At 38.4% G+C, this 16087-nt stretch overlaps 2 protein-coding genes across 5 annotated transcripts in view; both read right to left on the bottom strand.

The window, feature by feature from the left end:
• On the bottom strand, positions 1-14721 carry LOC141786228 (uncharacterized). Its single transcript, XM_074664979.1, has 10 exons — positions 14674-14721; positions 13433-13467; positions 13058-13113; positions 12769-12822; positions 12222-12275; positions 10576-10629; positions 10193-10246; positions 9677-9730; positions 8795-8848; positions 1-415 (listed from the first exon to the last, which is right to left on the bottom strand). The coding sequence occupies exons 1-10, from the start codon at positions 14719-14721 to the stop codon at positions 180-182; spliced, it is 699 nt and encodes a 232-aa protein (XP_074521080.1). The 3' UTR covers positions 1-179.
• LOC141785750 (voltage-gated inwardly rectifying potassium channel KCNH7-like) overlaps positions 13951-16087 on the bottom strand; it is a 48769-nt gene continuing 46632 nt past the window's right edge. For all 4 annotated transcript variants that reach the window (XM_074664219.1, XM_074664220.1, XM_074664222.1 and 1 more), the window contains one exon: positions 13951-15876. In XM_074664219.1, the coding sequence (XP_074520320.1) occupies positions 15598-15876 (279 nt within the window). In that variant the 3' untranslated portion in view covers positions 13951-15597. The remainder of the gene's footprint in view (positions 15877-16087) is intronic.

Below are 16087 nucleotides of genomic sequence, written 5' to 3'. Positions count from 1 at the left end.
TATCACTTTATTTCAGCACACACACAAAAATACCAACACTGCAACACTTTGTCTGGGACAGCATGTACACAATAAGGTTTACTACAACTATCTTAAGGGAGAAGAGTGTCACCTTCAAATACAACTACACACTGACATTTCACGCTCACACACAGCACTTAGTGCTCTCACCATCAGCCTCACTTCTCCTTGATGGAAGCCACCATGATGAACACTCCTATCTGCACATTGACTGTGACACTCACAGGCAGCAAAAGGACACGCACACTCTTTATTGTCAATAACACACGCACAGTCGTGATGCGCAGGCCTAAGGTCACACGCTGCATCCTCTGCTCCAAACTTCTTCCGCTTGGCTCCAGTCCCCCAACCTCGGCCGCTCCTCCTCCTCCTCTGGCACGCTGTCTGCTGATGTCTGAGGACGACAAAAGTGCGTTACCATCATTAAACTTAACCTCTTCAGTGGCCTTTACACACCATGCACAAAGACATAGGAAAAGACAGAGACAGAGAGAGAGAGAGAGAGAGAGAGAGGGAGGGAGAGAGGGGGGGGGGAGGGAGGCACAGACACAGAGAGAGAGACAGAGAGAGAGACAGAGAGAGGGAGGGAGACAGACACAGAGACAAAGACAGACAGGGAGGGAGAGAGACAGAGACAGACAGAGAGACAGACAGTGAGAGACACAGACACAGACAAGGACAGAGAGAGGGAGACAGAGAGAGAGAGAGAGACAGTGAGAGACAGAGAAACACACAGAGAGGGAGGGAGGGAGAGAGAGAGAGAGAGAAACACAGAGAGGGTGAGAGAGAGACAGAGACAGACAGACAGTGAGACAATGAGACAGAGAGAGAGAGAGAGAAACAGAGAAAGACAGAGAGGGAGAGTGAGGGAGGGAGAGAGAGAGAGAGAGACAGACAGACAGACAGAGAGAGAGAGAGAGAGGGGGAGAGAGGGAGGGACAGACAGAGAGACGCAGACTGAGACAGAAACACAGAGCACATGTACATACATAGACCTGCTACACATTGACCCATTAGCAGCACATTCAAACATGCCTTCCAACACATTCAGTAGGGGTGTGTGTGTGTGGGGGGGGGTGATAAAAATAAAATAAGATAAACTTTAGGCTCTTTAAGGCTACCATCCTTACATTATGTTGTGACATCAACAAGCCCAAAGGACATGTCCAGTGGCTAAAACATGGATCCAAGTCATCACAGCATTTATTCAAGCATTACTTCTCATCCACTTTTGCTCTGTTGGATTATTACTATCATCACTATTAGCAGTATTACTATTATTTATATTTATTCCACACTACTATTGTTACTGTCATCATTTTGTCCCTAAACAACTTGATGACATTTGGAACCCTTACATGGCGTACTCCACACACTGCTTCAGCAAAAACAGTACACTCACTCACACCACAAAGTACTGCTCTGGATCTAACAAATCATTTCAGCCACATCACACACACACACACACACACACACACACACACACACACACACACACACACACACACACACACACACACACACACACACACACACACAGCATGACAAAAAATTAAAAAAACACATTACTCTGTAGTGGACACTAGAGGGGGATCTCACACCAACATAGACAGGAGGAAGTGATTTAAGTGATGACGTCAGACAACTCATCATTTACTAAATTTACAAAAAAATACACAACATACACAGTATACAACAATCCACACATAGTTTGATAGAGCTCCATAAGGATTTACTTATTTAGGATCTCACTTCACTCTTTACAGTTAAACCACTACATCAATCCATTATTTTTATTATTAACATACACTTGTAAAAACCATAACATTAACATTAACCTATCTCTATGACTGTGTGCAACATTATCATTTAAAGGTCTACTCTGCACTGGTTACTTCACCTCTTTCACTCAACATCACTTCTCCACCAACATCCATTTTCTCTACTCTATGCAAACACACGTCTCCATTCACTTGGACCAATAAACACCCCAGCCTCCCTCTTCACTTCCTCTACTGACCACATCAAAACTCCTAATATGAAATCTCCCAACCTGGGTTCACATCAACAATGGTGGAATCAAAAAGCCAATACACGTAGACCTTCACTAAGCCCAAGCAAACACACTTAACAAAAACAGACACAACCCTTTTCTTCCACATACAATTACAATTTGGTACGAGCAAGGTTAAAAGACTTTTGGATTTGTCATTACACTTTACTTTTAGTTAGTTTTCACATTTTTTTTTACCCCATTACAGTTTACTTTCATTTAGTTCTGACATTTTCTTTTTCCATTACAGTTTACTTTCAAATACTTTGGGAGCGGACATTCTACTTTTTTATTTACTTTTAATTTTTGCCACAAGGCTTAGTTTCACTTTACTTTACTTTTAGTTTTTGCATACCTTATTAACCAGGTGCAGGATTGAAAAAGGTCAAAGTAAATACTTTCAAATACAGTTTATTTTCCACGTCAACATACTGCTCACTGCTCAGTCAATGCTGACACTGAACTGTTGGCTGCTGCCTTAAACACAAGAAAAGAATATGAACTTCATATAAACATAAATTATATAAAATCATGTTAACATGACTCACATAAAACTAATAAATACAAAAAATTATATAAAACAATAAAATATGAGCTTCAACAATTACAAACTTGGACTCTGTAACAATAAAGTCACACTCACATCAAATGAAACTATTACAGATGCTCTAACTCATTGCTCCTCTAAGTTTTATCGCAGCACACCGCACAGCCAGTCAGTGCAGTAAACAAGCACGTCCAGTACGTCGCTGTGATGGTGCCGTACGGTGCTGAACACTGCTGAAAACTGTCGCAAAACTGCTTGGGAAAATGTTTCCCAATAATTTAAATCCTAAAGGCTACTAATACTATCCAAAACTATAACAATTTCTCTTTCATTTTGGTCACTTTCAGTTACTTTTGTAAACACAAGATACACTTTTACTTTACTTATCGTTTTGTTTTCTTTGCTACTTTATATTACTTTGACTTAACTGCAATGTATTTTCTAATTTAATTTTCCTCTTTAGTTTTGTTTAGTTAAATATTACAACCTTGGGTAGGAGGCCCGTGCCCTCGTGGCTCAAAATATTACTTTTACATCTCTCACTTCTTTGTGCTTATTTGAAACCGAGGACACAACATATGGGTTTCAATCACTTCATCTAAGGCCACAACAAAACAGGAAACCTTTTCAGTGAAGGTACATTACTGTCACTCCAAAAAATAATGCAAACAATAACCCTTCCAACAACACACTTCTTTCCTACAGCTCATACTCTGTACACTCAGATGTTCACACATCAACACCACAGTACAGCTTTCTAGCATTTAGCAGTTTGTAGTAAATCACCAACATGCCAGAAGCCAATTATCTATGTTTGACAGCATGCTCTGATTAACTTTCACACAAAATTCACATTCTTACCAATCAGCCAGGAACAAACATCTACAGCTACATACTACTGTTGAACAATGGGAAAAAGGCAGAATGACACCCTCAAACTGCATCCATAAACACTAAACACAGATCAATAATATATAAGTGACTACTCAGGACAAACATTACACCTGTCAAAATGCACGTGGCAAAAAATCCACTAAACCCAAAGGAATATTCTCAACATCTCTGAACCCACAGGTGGTGTTGCTGTTCCCACAAAGGCTGAATTATCTCCACTAGGGATGCACGATATTATCCGCACAATATCGGTATGGGCTGATAAAAGCTTAAAAACACGTTTATCGGTATCGGCACATATGAAAATTTCTGCCCATAGCCACAGACGATGAGGCGCTATTCAGTTAGGATTATTATTATTTACCATCTGAAAAATAAGCTCCTTAAATAAAATGTAGCACTTTATTTATTTGCACTGCAGAGCTCTGTGTCTGTCACCAGGTTGTTACAGTAGCTCTCAAATAATCAAATGCAACTTGGTTATGTTTCAAAATGCATCCTACATTTGAAGTTCGTGTGATCTACAGACATTATTTTTCTGCATTTCAATGCTGAATGTCTTGACTTTGAAAAAATAATACATTTCTTATTTATGGTAAAATCAAATGTTTTTTGGTCTTGTTTTATGTGTGTTTCCTAAAAAAATAACACCATTACAATAAGAGTAACATATACATTCCAGTACAGGAAAGACTTAGCTTTCTTCACAGTGAAAAAAACAAACACACTTGTGATTATAGGTATTGGTATCGGTATCGGCCAAAAGGGGTTTCCATATATCGGACATCGGCAAAAATCCAATATCGTGCATCCCTCATCTCCACTACACATACCCCCTGAAGTACCCCAGAAACAAAACAAAGCACAAGCTCATCCATTCATGTCTTCAACAAACTCAAACAAAAACAGCTTTCAGTTGTAAAGACTTTAACAAACCACATACTAACCGATGGATTAAAGACACCTCCCACACTCTGCCATCAGACAAACTAACAGACACCGTACAGGGAAAACCTCAACAATTCTATGTCACACCTTTTTTACAATTTCTGAATCACTTCATAATGCAAGGACATCCCTCACAAGTACATCTTTCCCAATACCTTATTGTTTTCTCTACCTCTTTATACAGCTACATTCTTATTTCATCTCTTTGTTTGCAATAGCAAGCACACACACAAACCTCCCTCTCCCCTTTGTGTCTAATTACCCATATATTCATGTCTCCATTTATTTTTTACATTTATTTAAGCATTACTGTTTATAATATCATAACTGCTTTTGTTATTGTTGCTACTTTTATTATTAATATTATTATTACCAAATAATTTATTCACTCTCCAAATGGCAAGGAGCACATTTTTACTATAATAATAACTTCATTTCACAAACTGTCCTCATCTGTATTTATACCACTACTGTCTTATGGTAATACATAGTCAGTGCATAAACGCATGTTTAGGAATACATGTAACTATTTCTGGGACAATTACAATACACAGGACCGTGCCACAGACTAAACAAACAACAATTACAGTCACTATCATTTATCTTATTGCTGCAACACACAGAGCAGCGAAAACACAAAACACACCTTAGCACTAACATTAGCACTAATCTTAGCATTTCAACACCAAGGGAAGGATTTTTACAAACTCCCTCTTAGGGCTGCCCAATATGGCCAAAATATAACAGCATCCTAAATATGCACAAAACAAACAACACAAGATAAGGTTTGACAGTTCCTTTTCCTACACTTTACAGAAAACAATAACTACAAATGACAAAGACAACCCACAACCACTTTACTTTACATTTCAATTACAACTTCCACAACTAACCTCTACTTCACTCCAGGAATTCTACTTTTAGCTGCTCCTCTGCTTCAACAACCTCACTGCAACATTTTACACATTTTCTAATCAAACACACAGCTACAAACGCCTGGACAGTATTACTTCAGTGCACTACAGCAATGTTCACTTACATTCTACTTTTACAGCTTTTTCTTGTTATACTCCACTTTTATTTCAAGTCAAAGCAGTAGCCTGTTACTCCTGTAATTCCAATACAAACAAAGAAAACGCAACAAATAGGGATCATACAGTGGCCTCTAAATAAAACAAGCCTCCCTGCATAACTCTGCACCCTTCTCAGGGCACCCGAGCAACATGGATTTAAGCTTAATGGACGGTTCACTCAGTGGATTCAAGGAAGTTACAGACAAATACAAGACTCAGCTTTTCCCCCAGGTACAAATCAAAAAACTTCCAAAATATGGGGATGTTCAGAGAGAAACTCATGGAGACCTCTCCACTATCTACATCTACAAATGATCACAGTGTTATTTTTTAATTACATCGCTCAGAATCTGCCAGACAACCTCAAAGGGTCCAAGCTTTGGAAATGTTTCACTCATAAATCTTTATCAAACTCATTAAACACGACAAATACAAAAAACAAAAAAACAAAAAACAAAGGGGTCTGGATGTTGACAGATAAGAGGTCAACTGTTACATCACCCTGCACACACCAAGGTCATAATAGTTTTGGATTTCTCATTACACTTTAGTTCAACTAAGTTTTCACATTTTTTACCATTACAGTTCACTTTACATTACTTTTACAGCACTCATTCTTGTTTTTATTTAGTTTGGAATTATACAACCATGCTGACTTTTAGTTTTTGTTTACTTTTACTTTTTTCATACCTTATTTGTCAGGTGCAGGATTCAAAGGTCAGAGTCAAGGTTAAAAAAGTTTTGGATTTGTCGTTATAGTTTGGTTTCAGTTACTTTTGACATTTTATTTTCCCTTACAGTTTTCTTTAAATTCATTTTAGAGCAGGCACTCTAGTTTTTATTTAGTTTTGATTTTTACAACAAGGCTTAGTTTTACTTTTTTCATACCTTATTAACCAGCTGCACAATTCAAAAAGGTCAGAGTATATATTTTGTCGTACTGTTTATTTTTCAAGTCCAACATAGTGCTCACTGCTCAATCAATGCTGATACCGAAATGTTGGCTGCTGCCTTAAACACAACAAAACAATATCAACTTAGTATGAAAAAATATAAGCAACAATTATATAAAATAATGTTCACATAAATTACATAAAAATAATATTAACATACATTATAAAAAAAAAAAATATATATATATATATATATATATATATATATATATATGAGCTTCAATAAATAAAAACTTGGACTCTGTAACAATTACACTACTACAAACGCTTTAATTCATTGCTCCACTACGTTTGGTCGCAGCACAGCCAGTCAGTGCAGTAAACAAGCTCGTCCCTATACGCCGCTATGATGGTGCTGTGCGGCGCTGACAACTGCCTAAAACTCTCTAAAATTGGTTGGGAAAATGTGTCGGATTAATTTAAACCCTAAAGGCTGTTAACATTGTCAAATGCTATAACTAAGGATATTTTGTCTATCAATTTAGTTAGTTTCAGTTAGTTTTATGAACACAAGATACAGTTTTACTTTACCTACCTTTTCACTTTTCTTTTCTAGTTTTTATTACTTTGAGTTAACTGCAATGTATTTTACATTTTACTTTTCAGTTTCGTTTCAGTTAACTATTACAACCTTGGTCAGAGTAAATACTTCTCCATGCTGTTTAGTGTCCTGTCCAACACAGTGCTCACTGCTCAGCCTGCTCTGATAATAAAATGTTGGCTGCTGCCTTAAACACAAGACAATCATATAAGCTTATTATAAACAAGATAAACATTAAGTATATCACAATAACACAATATAATATGAGCTTCAATAGTTACAAATTTGGACTCTGTAACAATAAAGGAAGACCCAAATACAATTAAACTATTACAGATGATCTGATTCATTGCTCCACTACATATTGTTGCAGCACAGCGTACAGCCAGTCAGTGCAGGAAACAAGCACATCTCAGTACGCCCCTATGATGGTGCCATACGGCACAGACAACTGCCGAAAACTGTTGTAAAATTGGTAGTGAAAATGTGTCTGATTACTTTAAATCCTAACATTGTCACCAACTAAAACTAAGGGCATTTAGTCTATCATTTCAGCTACTTTTGTGAACACAAGATAAAGTTTTACTTCACTTAAAGTTTCTGTTTTAGTTCTTATTAGTTACAGTTAACTGCAATGTGTTTTACATTTCACTTTTTGTTTCGTTTCACCTAACTATTACAACCTTGGCACGCACGCACACACGCGCACACGCGCACACACACACACACACACACACACACACACACACACACACACACACACACACACACACACACACACACACACACACACACACACACACACACACACTGAACACAAATTCACTTTGTTCTTCCTCTAAAACAACAACAACCCTAACCCACACATGACAAATCAATTTCACAATTACAATCACTGCATCCCCCAGACCCACTCTTTCTTTCTGTACTAACATTCATACACTCACTCAGCCCCATGATACACTCATACCACTCATCCCCATCAATCCACTCCCCATAACTCCATCACAAACACATGCTTTACAGATAAGGGACAGAAACAAGACTTCGCTAAATTGTTTTCTTCTTTTCCACACTAAACACCACATCCAAAACTGAAATATGGACAACAAAAAACCTAGCTTCCCAGCCTTTAAATCACACCTCAAAAACTACATAGATTCCATCAACAACTGAGGACATACCAATGCTACAAGGACCACACACACCGTAGCACAGTTACCTCACAGGACTGATGAAACACCAAAGGAGAAGGACACAAAACAAAAAAGAGCACACACAAATGAAAGCTACTGACTGTTTCATTCTTTGGAAAACTTCTGCCTTGTTAATAAACATTGACCATGTACTCCCCTTCTATTTATTTATTTATTTGTAAATTTATGTTTAAGCTTCAGAAATTACTTTTGACCTTTTCTTATTATCTGTAAGCAAAACTTAAAGTCATATATTTTGGTTGATGTCTGTGTTAACAACAAATAACTCAATCAGTAAATATATCAATCATTTACTCTGCACGTCTGTACCACTTACAACTACTTTTTATTAATATCACATTACAAAAGCCATCCCAATTACATAACCCCCCTAGTTACTTCACCCTTCTTTATTCATGTCACTTCATGTTAGCTTGTTAACACAAACCATAAACACTTCATAAAACACTTCTTTATTCACTTTGAAGAAAACACCAAGACACCCTACAACCTTTATTTATTCACAGTCTGCAAAAACTTCACACACTTCAAATAATACACCACTCACCTGTAGGGGTTGCTCTGTAGACGTGTTTCAGCTTACACCGTCCAGCGCAGACATCTGCAAAACATACAACACACAACTGTGAGGACTTCTGTTTCAATATTCCCCTTAGCTCTGGTTAGTTTTGTCAATGATTACAGATCATGAAGGCATACCAAACTTAATCACTTCACCATCACTATATAATGTAATCCCTCTACACATGTTCAATTAAAAAAAAAAATACAATACCAATTTTGTGTCTATCACTTGGATAAATAAAGTCTACTTTTAAAACCCCATGAAAGGAGACAACAGTGTAGCCAATTGGAAAATGTGACTTTACTGACAGAACTCATTATAAAATCCCCTTACAATAGAAATTAGTCTCCCACAAAATTCAGCTCACAAATGTTTACTTTGATCAACACATATTTCACTCAACATTTCCCTTTTGGGTTTAAAAAATACTGTTATTGCCAGAAATTATTTACAGATAAAACACAGAGAAAAGATTTTGCTCATTAAATTCCCTTCCCAAGTACAGATGTAAAAACAGTCTGCATGTCTGTACCACTTACAACTTCTTTAAGTATGAAGTATCCCACTACAAACATAATGCTAATTACATAACACCCCCTGGTTCTTTTCCCCATCTTCTCCAAGTCATTTCATGTTACCTTGTTGAAACGTACCAATAATACTTTATAAGTCACTTCTTTATTCACTTTCGACAGCACGCCATGACAACCTATAACCTTCATTTATTCACAGTCTTCAACTGTTCATTTGACATTCAAGTCAAAATTGATTTAAATCTGTTTCCTTTCTAAACCAATGCTGCACAAAATCATTACACCAACTTACAAAGACACTTTTAAACACTTAAAAAGATTAAATACTCACATGTTGGAGTCACTCTGTAGACATGTTTCAGCTCACACCCTCCAGCGCAGACATCTGCACAACATACAACACACAACTGTGAGGACTAATGAAAAAAACAACAAAGAAAAAAAACCCAACAAGACTTTTATTTTTTATTACTTTTTCCTTTTCTTAGTGTCTGTGTGTAACATTTCACTTGTGTTGGTATGTGTGTTCATTAATTCAAACATCAATGTTTGTGTCTCCCACATTTCACTTCAAACACTATTTCTGCACCACTTACAACTGCTTCTTAAAGTATCAAATCAAAAAAGGCATCCTAATAATATAACAGCCCCTGATTATTTCTCCCTTCTTTTTCCATGTCATCTCATGTTAGCTTGCTAACACGTACCAATAACACTCAACATGTCACGTCTTTATTAACCTTGCACAATACACCTTCAAAGCCTTTGACCTTTACTTTGTATCAGTCTTCACCACTTCATTTTACATTCAAGTCTCGATTGAAACTTGAATTAAATGAACACTCACCTGTAGGGGTCGCTCTGTAGACATGTTTCAGCTCACACCGTCCAGCGCAGACATCTGCAAAACATACAACACAACTATGAGGAATAATGGAGGAAACAACAAACAAAACAAAAAAACACAGTTAGCTACTGACTGTTTCGTTCCTCAGATAACACATTAAAAACAGCATCCCAATTACATAACAAACCCCTGATTATGTCTCCCTTCTCTTTCCATGTCATCTCATGTTGGCTTGCTAACATGTACCAATAACACTCAACATGTCACTTATTTATTAACCTTGCACAATACACCTTCAAAGCCTTTAACCATTACTTCTTATCAGTCTTCACTTCATTTTACACCCAAGTCACCATTTAAACTTCAAATTATTGGACATTCACCTGTAGGGGTCGCTCTGTAGACGTGTTTCAGCTCACACCGTCCAGCGCAGACATCTGCAAAACATACAACACACAACTGTGAGGAAGAATGCAGCAAAATGATGTTGTTTACGATGTTGCACCACAATTTCTCATCTTTACAACATGTGACCACAGGGGGCCATGGTAGATGGCTTACTCAAACACTTCTCTGGGGATACTTTTAGCAAATTCTGTACAGACTGTATGTCCCAAGCCTTCTATTGTTGCTGCTTTATCTGCCACCAATGACCGAGCACCGTTTCACATGGCCACTGAAAAAGGACAACCAATCCCATAGCCACTAACATCACCCAGGCAATGAAAAACCTACTTTGGAACAGGCCACTTGTGAAGGAAATATATACCATAATGTAATTTGCAAAAAGCTGCGTTGGCTGCAAAACTCTATTAACTGACTCAAACATGTACTTCATGGTGCCTGCTCACATCACATCACATACATGTCCAAAACCTTCTTTTTACTTTATGTTTTCATTTATTCACATTGCACTTCATCATCAGTATATAATGTAATCCCTCATAAGACATTCAACAAATAACATAATTTCATAAACAAGTCTTGTGTCTATCATTTGGAAAAATAAAGTCCACTTTTAAAACACCTTGTAAGGACACAACAGTGTAGCCATCGCAAAACGTGACCCTGATTTACTCACATAACACATTATTAAATCACCTACAAACAGAACTTAGTCTCCCCCACAATTCTGCTCTTAAAGGTTCACTTTCATCAACACATTTCCCTTTTTTCCTTTAACAAATGTGTATAGCTGTAACTGATTTTCAGATAAGGGACAGACAACATTTTTCACATTAACCTCTTTTTTTTCCTGGACAAATCACACATCCATAAGAGAACATTGGGAAACAAAAAAACCCTATCTGCTTCACTACCACAATGACTAAACTATAGAAATAGAAAATACCAATGCTACAGCAACAATACATAGAATTCAAAGTCATCTTGGCAAAGTAACGTCACACTGATGAAACACCAAAGGAGAGGGAATAAAAACAAAACAGAAAAAACACAATTGTAAGCTACTCACTGTTCAATTTATTAAGAAATGCTCTACTCTGACGTGACACTATAACTTCACAATGTACTCCCCTTCAAATCATTTATTGTGGCTTAAACTTCAGCTTAAACTTACTGTCTGGATGTAATTTTGACATTTCTGAATTTCACTTTGTATGTGTATGTGGGTTCATTACAAACAAATACATAAGTTCATAAATAAATACATTTAAAAAATCTGCACATTTGTGCCACTTACAACTACTTCTTAAAATATCAAATATCCCACTAAAAAGAAATGCCGATTACATAACCCCCCTAGTTACTTCACCCTTCTTTATTCATGTCTTTTCATGTTAGCCTGTTAGAATGAACCAAAAATACTTCATATGTCACTTCTTTATTCACTTTGTAGAAAACACCACGACAACCTACAACCTTAATTTATTCACATTCTTCACCTGTCCATTTTACACTCAAGCCACCATTCATTGACATCTGTTTCCTTTCTAAAACAATGCTACACATTATCATTACACCAACTTACACAGACACTTTTAAACACTTACAAAAATTAAATACTTACATGTAGGGGTCGCTCTGTAGACGTGTTTCAGCTCACACCGTCCAGCGCAGACATCTGCAAAACATACAACAAACAACTGTGAGGAAGAATGCAGGAAACAACAAACAAAACAAATCAACAACAGTAAACTACTGACTGTTTCGTTGCTGACAAATGCTGTCTTCTGCCTTGTCACTACAAGTGTACCATGTACCACCCTTCCAATTGTTCATTTGTGTATTTATGTTTCATCTTCACTTAATACTTCTTCCTTTTCTTCCTGCCACATTTCACTTCAAACACTATTTCTGCACCACTTACAACTGCTTCTTAAAAATGTCAAAGCAAAAAACCCATCCAAATAATATAACAGCCCCTGATTATTTCTCTCTTCTCTTCCCATGTCATCTCATGTTAGCTTGCTAACGTACCAATAACACTCAACATGTCACTTCTTTATTAACCTTGCACAAAACACATTCAAAGCCTTTAACCATTACTTATTATCAGTCTTCACTTCATTTTACACTTAAATCACCAATCAAACTTCAAATAAATGAACACTCACCTGTAGGGGTCGCTCTGTAGACGTGTTTCAGCTCACACCGTCCATTGCAGACATCTGCAAAACATACAACACACAACTGTAAGAAATAACACAGCAAAACAAACACAAACCTACACAAAAACCCCACTTACTGCACATGATGTACGGATGTCGATGCCTCCACTTGAACAGTTTACATTCACGTTAACGAAAACGTTTGCAGCACGCGCACAACCCCTTCCCCACGTGGCCACCAAACATTTCAACTTTCAACCTTCGCATTCTCACATAGCACCACATATTCACTCACCTTCAGGGGACTCATGGAGAAACAGGCGCAAAAGCTTCACTTTATCATCTTGGTGTCTATGAAAACAAAAGACAAGCGTGTTTGTGTCGCTGAATTCACTCAAAGCTAGCTTGTACAACAACAAACATGGCTGCCGTGCTCAACACTCTTACAAAAAATCACACCTTTACGGAGGTCACACACGAAAGCAGCAATGGCTTCAGTAAAGGCTCATATAATGAGTCATTTAGGATTCACTGCATGTATTAAGGTTATATCTTTACACCTTCACTGTTAGCACAATGTTTTGTAGCGCGCGTACTCACGCTAGCCACGTGAGCACCAAACATTTACAGGTAACCTTTGGATTCTTGCGCGGAAAACTTGTCAACTTACCTGCAGAGGATTCCTGAGGAAATCGGAAGACGGGTCTTATTCGATGATCACGATGGAAAATATAAAAATTACTGATAAACCTCTTTGTTTGGCTAACTGTGTTAGCATAACAGCTCCGGTTGCAGCACACGGGAACGCTTCTTCGGGCTGCGCATGCGCAAACCACACGGACCGACTACACCAACGGCGCTCTGCTGCCCTCAACCGGTCACTCCAGCTAACTGTACTACTTTCTCATCACACAGGCCACTAAACATTTACAGTGCTCAACATTTAGGATCTAGTGATATAATAAATAACATCAATGATAAATAATTAAACCACTTTGTGGCGTCAAACCTCTAACTTATATAACAGCTGATCATATTTATTATAATAACTGTTCACCTGCAGCCAACATCTGCTGAATACGAAACAATACAAATACACACACCTTACAATACATAGCCTATAAAATACTCCGACCGACTATCCCTGTGTGCATCGATGACAACTCACGCGCAGCTTCATCAGTATGCATTGTTTATTCATTTATACAATTCCCCATTCCCCCCAATAATATTTACACAATATAGTTCATTTCCTTAAATACAGTTCAGAACAGAAACATTCAAATTAGCTGTTAAGTGTTGCATTGTATAAAATACAGTGGCAAACATTTAAAAAATGCATAAAAACAATTGTGAACAGCACTAGATTTCAAAAGTGACATTTAGATCCAGTACAGCAAGTCTTCTTTTTTTTTTCAATTCTCTGTGCAAAAGTTTGCAAATCCCATCAAAGGTCAGTGGACGACTCGAGTTAGCCACTTCTGTTCTACGCGTGCGCTCGAGGAAAGGAAGCTTATCAAAGAGTCCGGAGAGCACAGTCTGCTCCAGGGGGAGAACTTCACAACGTTATGTGCATTTTGGAATCAAGACAAACTCTTTTGCTACATCGAGAGGCTAGGCGTTCGTCTTCACGTCGTCCGCCTGGCCGGCAGCCTTCGTCAGAGGGGTTCAAAAAATTAATAAGTTACATAGAAAAATAACCCAAAATTAAATACTTCTTAGAAAAATAGGTCTAAGCGTTACATCTCTGTGAGTGACTGAGTGACTGAGTGAGCTGTGTGCTGGACCTTCACTGACACCAGTGCAGTCTTCATGCAATACATGAGCTCCAGCTGGAGTGCTTACAAAACTAGGATGACTACTTCATTTCTCAACATGCAGTTCAGCCTAAAAACTGGTTAGGACATTTACACGTGACGGTGGAGGAGCGGGGTTCTGCCGCAGAGAAGGGGAGGCCATGGCGTTTTCGTAAAGGCTAAAGCGGGCTTACAAAGCTAAGGCTATCAGAGGCTGAGCCGTGTCCTTGGCTCAGAAGGATCCATTCTTTTTCTCCTTGTTTTGTGGGTTTTTACTCTTTAACTGGACTTTATCATCATGGAAGACCTGACACACGCTACTCAGAAACCAACTTCAGAAGGTGGATGTCCAAACTCTACAAAAACTGTCCACTGCAGTACCAAAACGTGCCACTAGCTGGAGCCATCGTTCCGCTTTAGTTTGTCACACTAACCAATCACTGCCTCTGCTTTAGTGTCTTCACAAACTTTCTATCACACCTGCAAACCTGGCTCCACCTCTACTGCACCACTGATGTGACGTACGCACTTCTACGTCTCTCGTACTAAACCATCTCCAGAGAGTTTCCTTTTTATTGCTCTCAAAGAGGGACAAAAGCGTCTTGTGCTATGTGGGACGTGGATTCTTTGAGACGTCTACAGCAGGCACACTAATGCCTCCAGTTTCAAGTAGGTTTTTTTTTCTCCACGGTGTGTTCGTGTGGTGGTGTTGGGGGGGCAGGGCATGCGATGGAGAGGAACAGAAACATGCATATCTGCTGTAGAAAAAGCACATCCGGTGCCTCGTGTCGCTGGCAGTGTTCTCTCCCAGTATGTACACTGTACGCAGGTGCTGCCTTTACATGTGGTCGTAGTAATAATATAGTGTATAAATACCTCTGTATAAATAGACTTTATACATTAGAGTCACACAGCTGGAAGGAAGGAGGGAAGGAAGGGAGGAAGGAATGGAAGAGAGTCTACAGTTTGTTTCCTTTGCATATTCAGTCTCGTTCTTAGACCCTGAGTCAAGCTTGGAGAGACGAGCGTCAGTCAGAGACTACTTTCCTGGAAGCCCCGGGTCAGAAACCGGCCGGTGGAGCCCTGATGTTCCCGAGCTGCCGGGGACGTCGGGTAGAGACGCCTGCCGCATCGAGGGGAACCTCTGCGCTTCTCGGTGCTTGTGCTGCTCTTGAGAGTCCACGCCGTTTTGTCTCTGCTCCACATCCGCGTCGCTCTCCAGAAGTCCTGCAAAGCTCCCGTCCGCTAGAGTCTCTGTGCAGAGGAGGACCGGGGAGGAATCTTTGGGTTTGTTTGAGGCCTTCTCCAGGACGGGACTCTAAAACAGCCACAGAGAGCACATGAACAAAAACTCCAACTTTTATTTTTTTATTTTTCAGGGTGTGCTTTTTTATACAAAAATGATCCCATATCATCTTTTCCCCTCTAGATTTAAAAAAGTAATATTGAAATAAAGATTTTTTTTATTTTTCTCAACAAGGGTATCAGTGGTTATAGACAAATCTGTAAGATAATACAGATTTTTTTTT

This window comes from Halichoeres trimaculatus, unplaced genomic scaffold, assembly GCF_033239565.1.
Source record: "Halichoeres trimaculatus isolate MK-OKI-2021-1 unplaced genomic scaffold, fHalTri1.1 fHalTri1_scaffold_24, whole genome shotgun sequence".
NCBI classification, from domain to species: Eukaryota; Metazoa; Chordata; class Actinopteri; order Labriformes; family Labridae; genus Halichoeres; species Halichoeres trimaculatus.
This window is presented reverse-complemented; position numbering and strand designations above follow the sequence as displayed.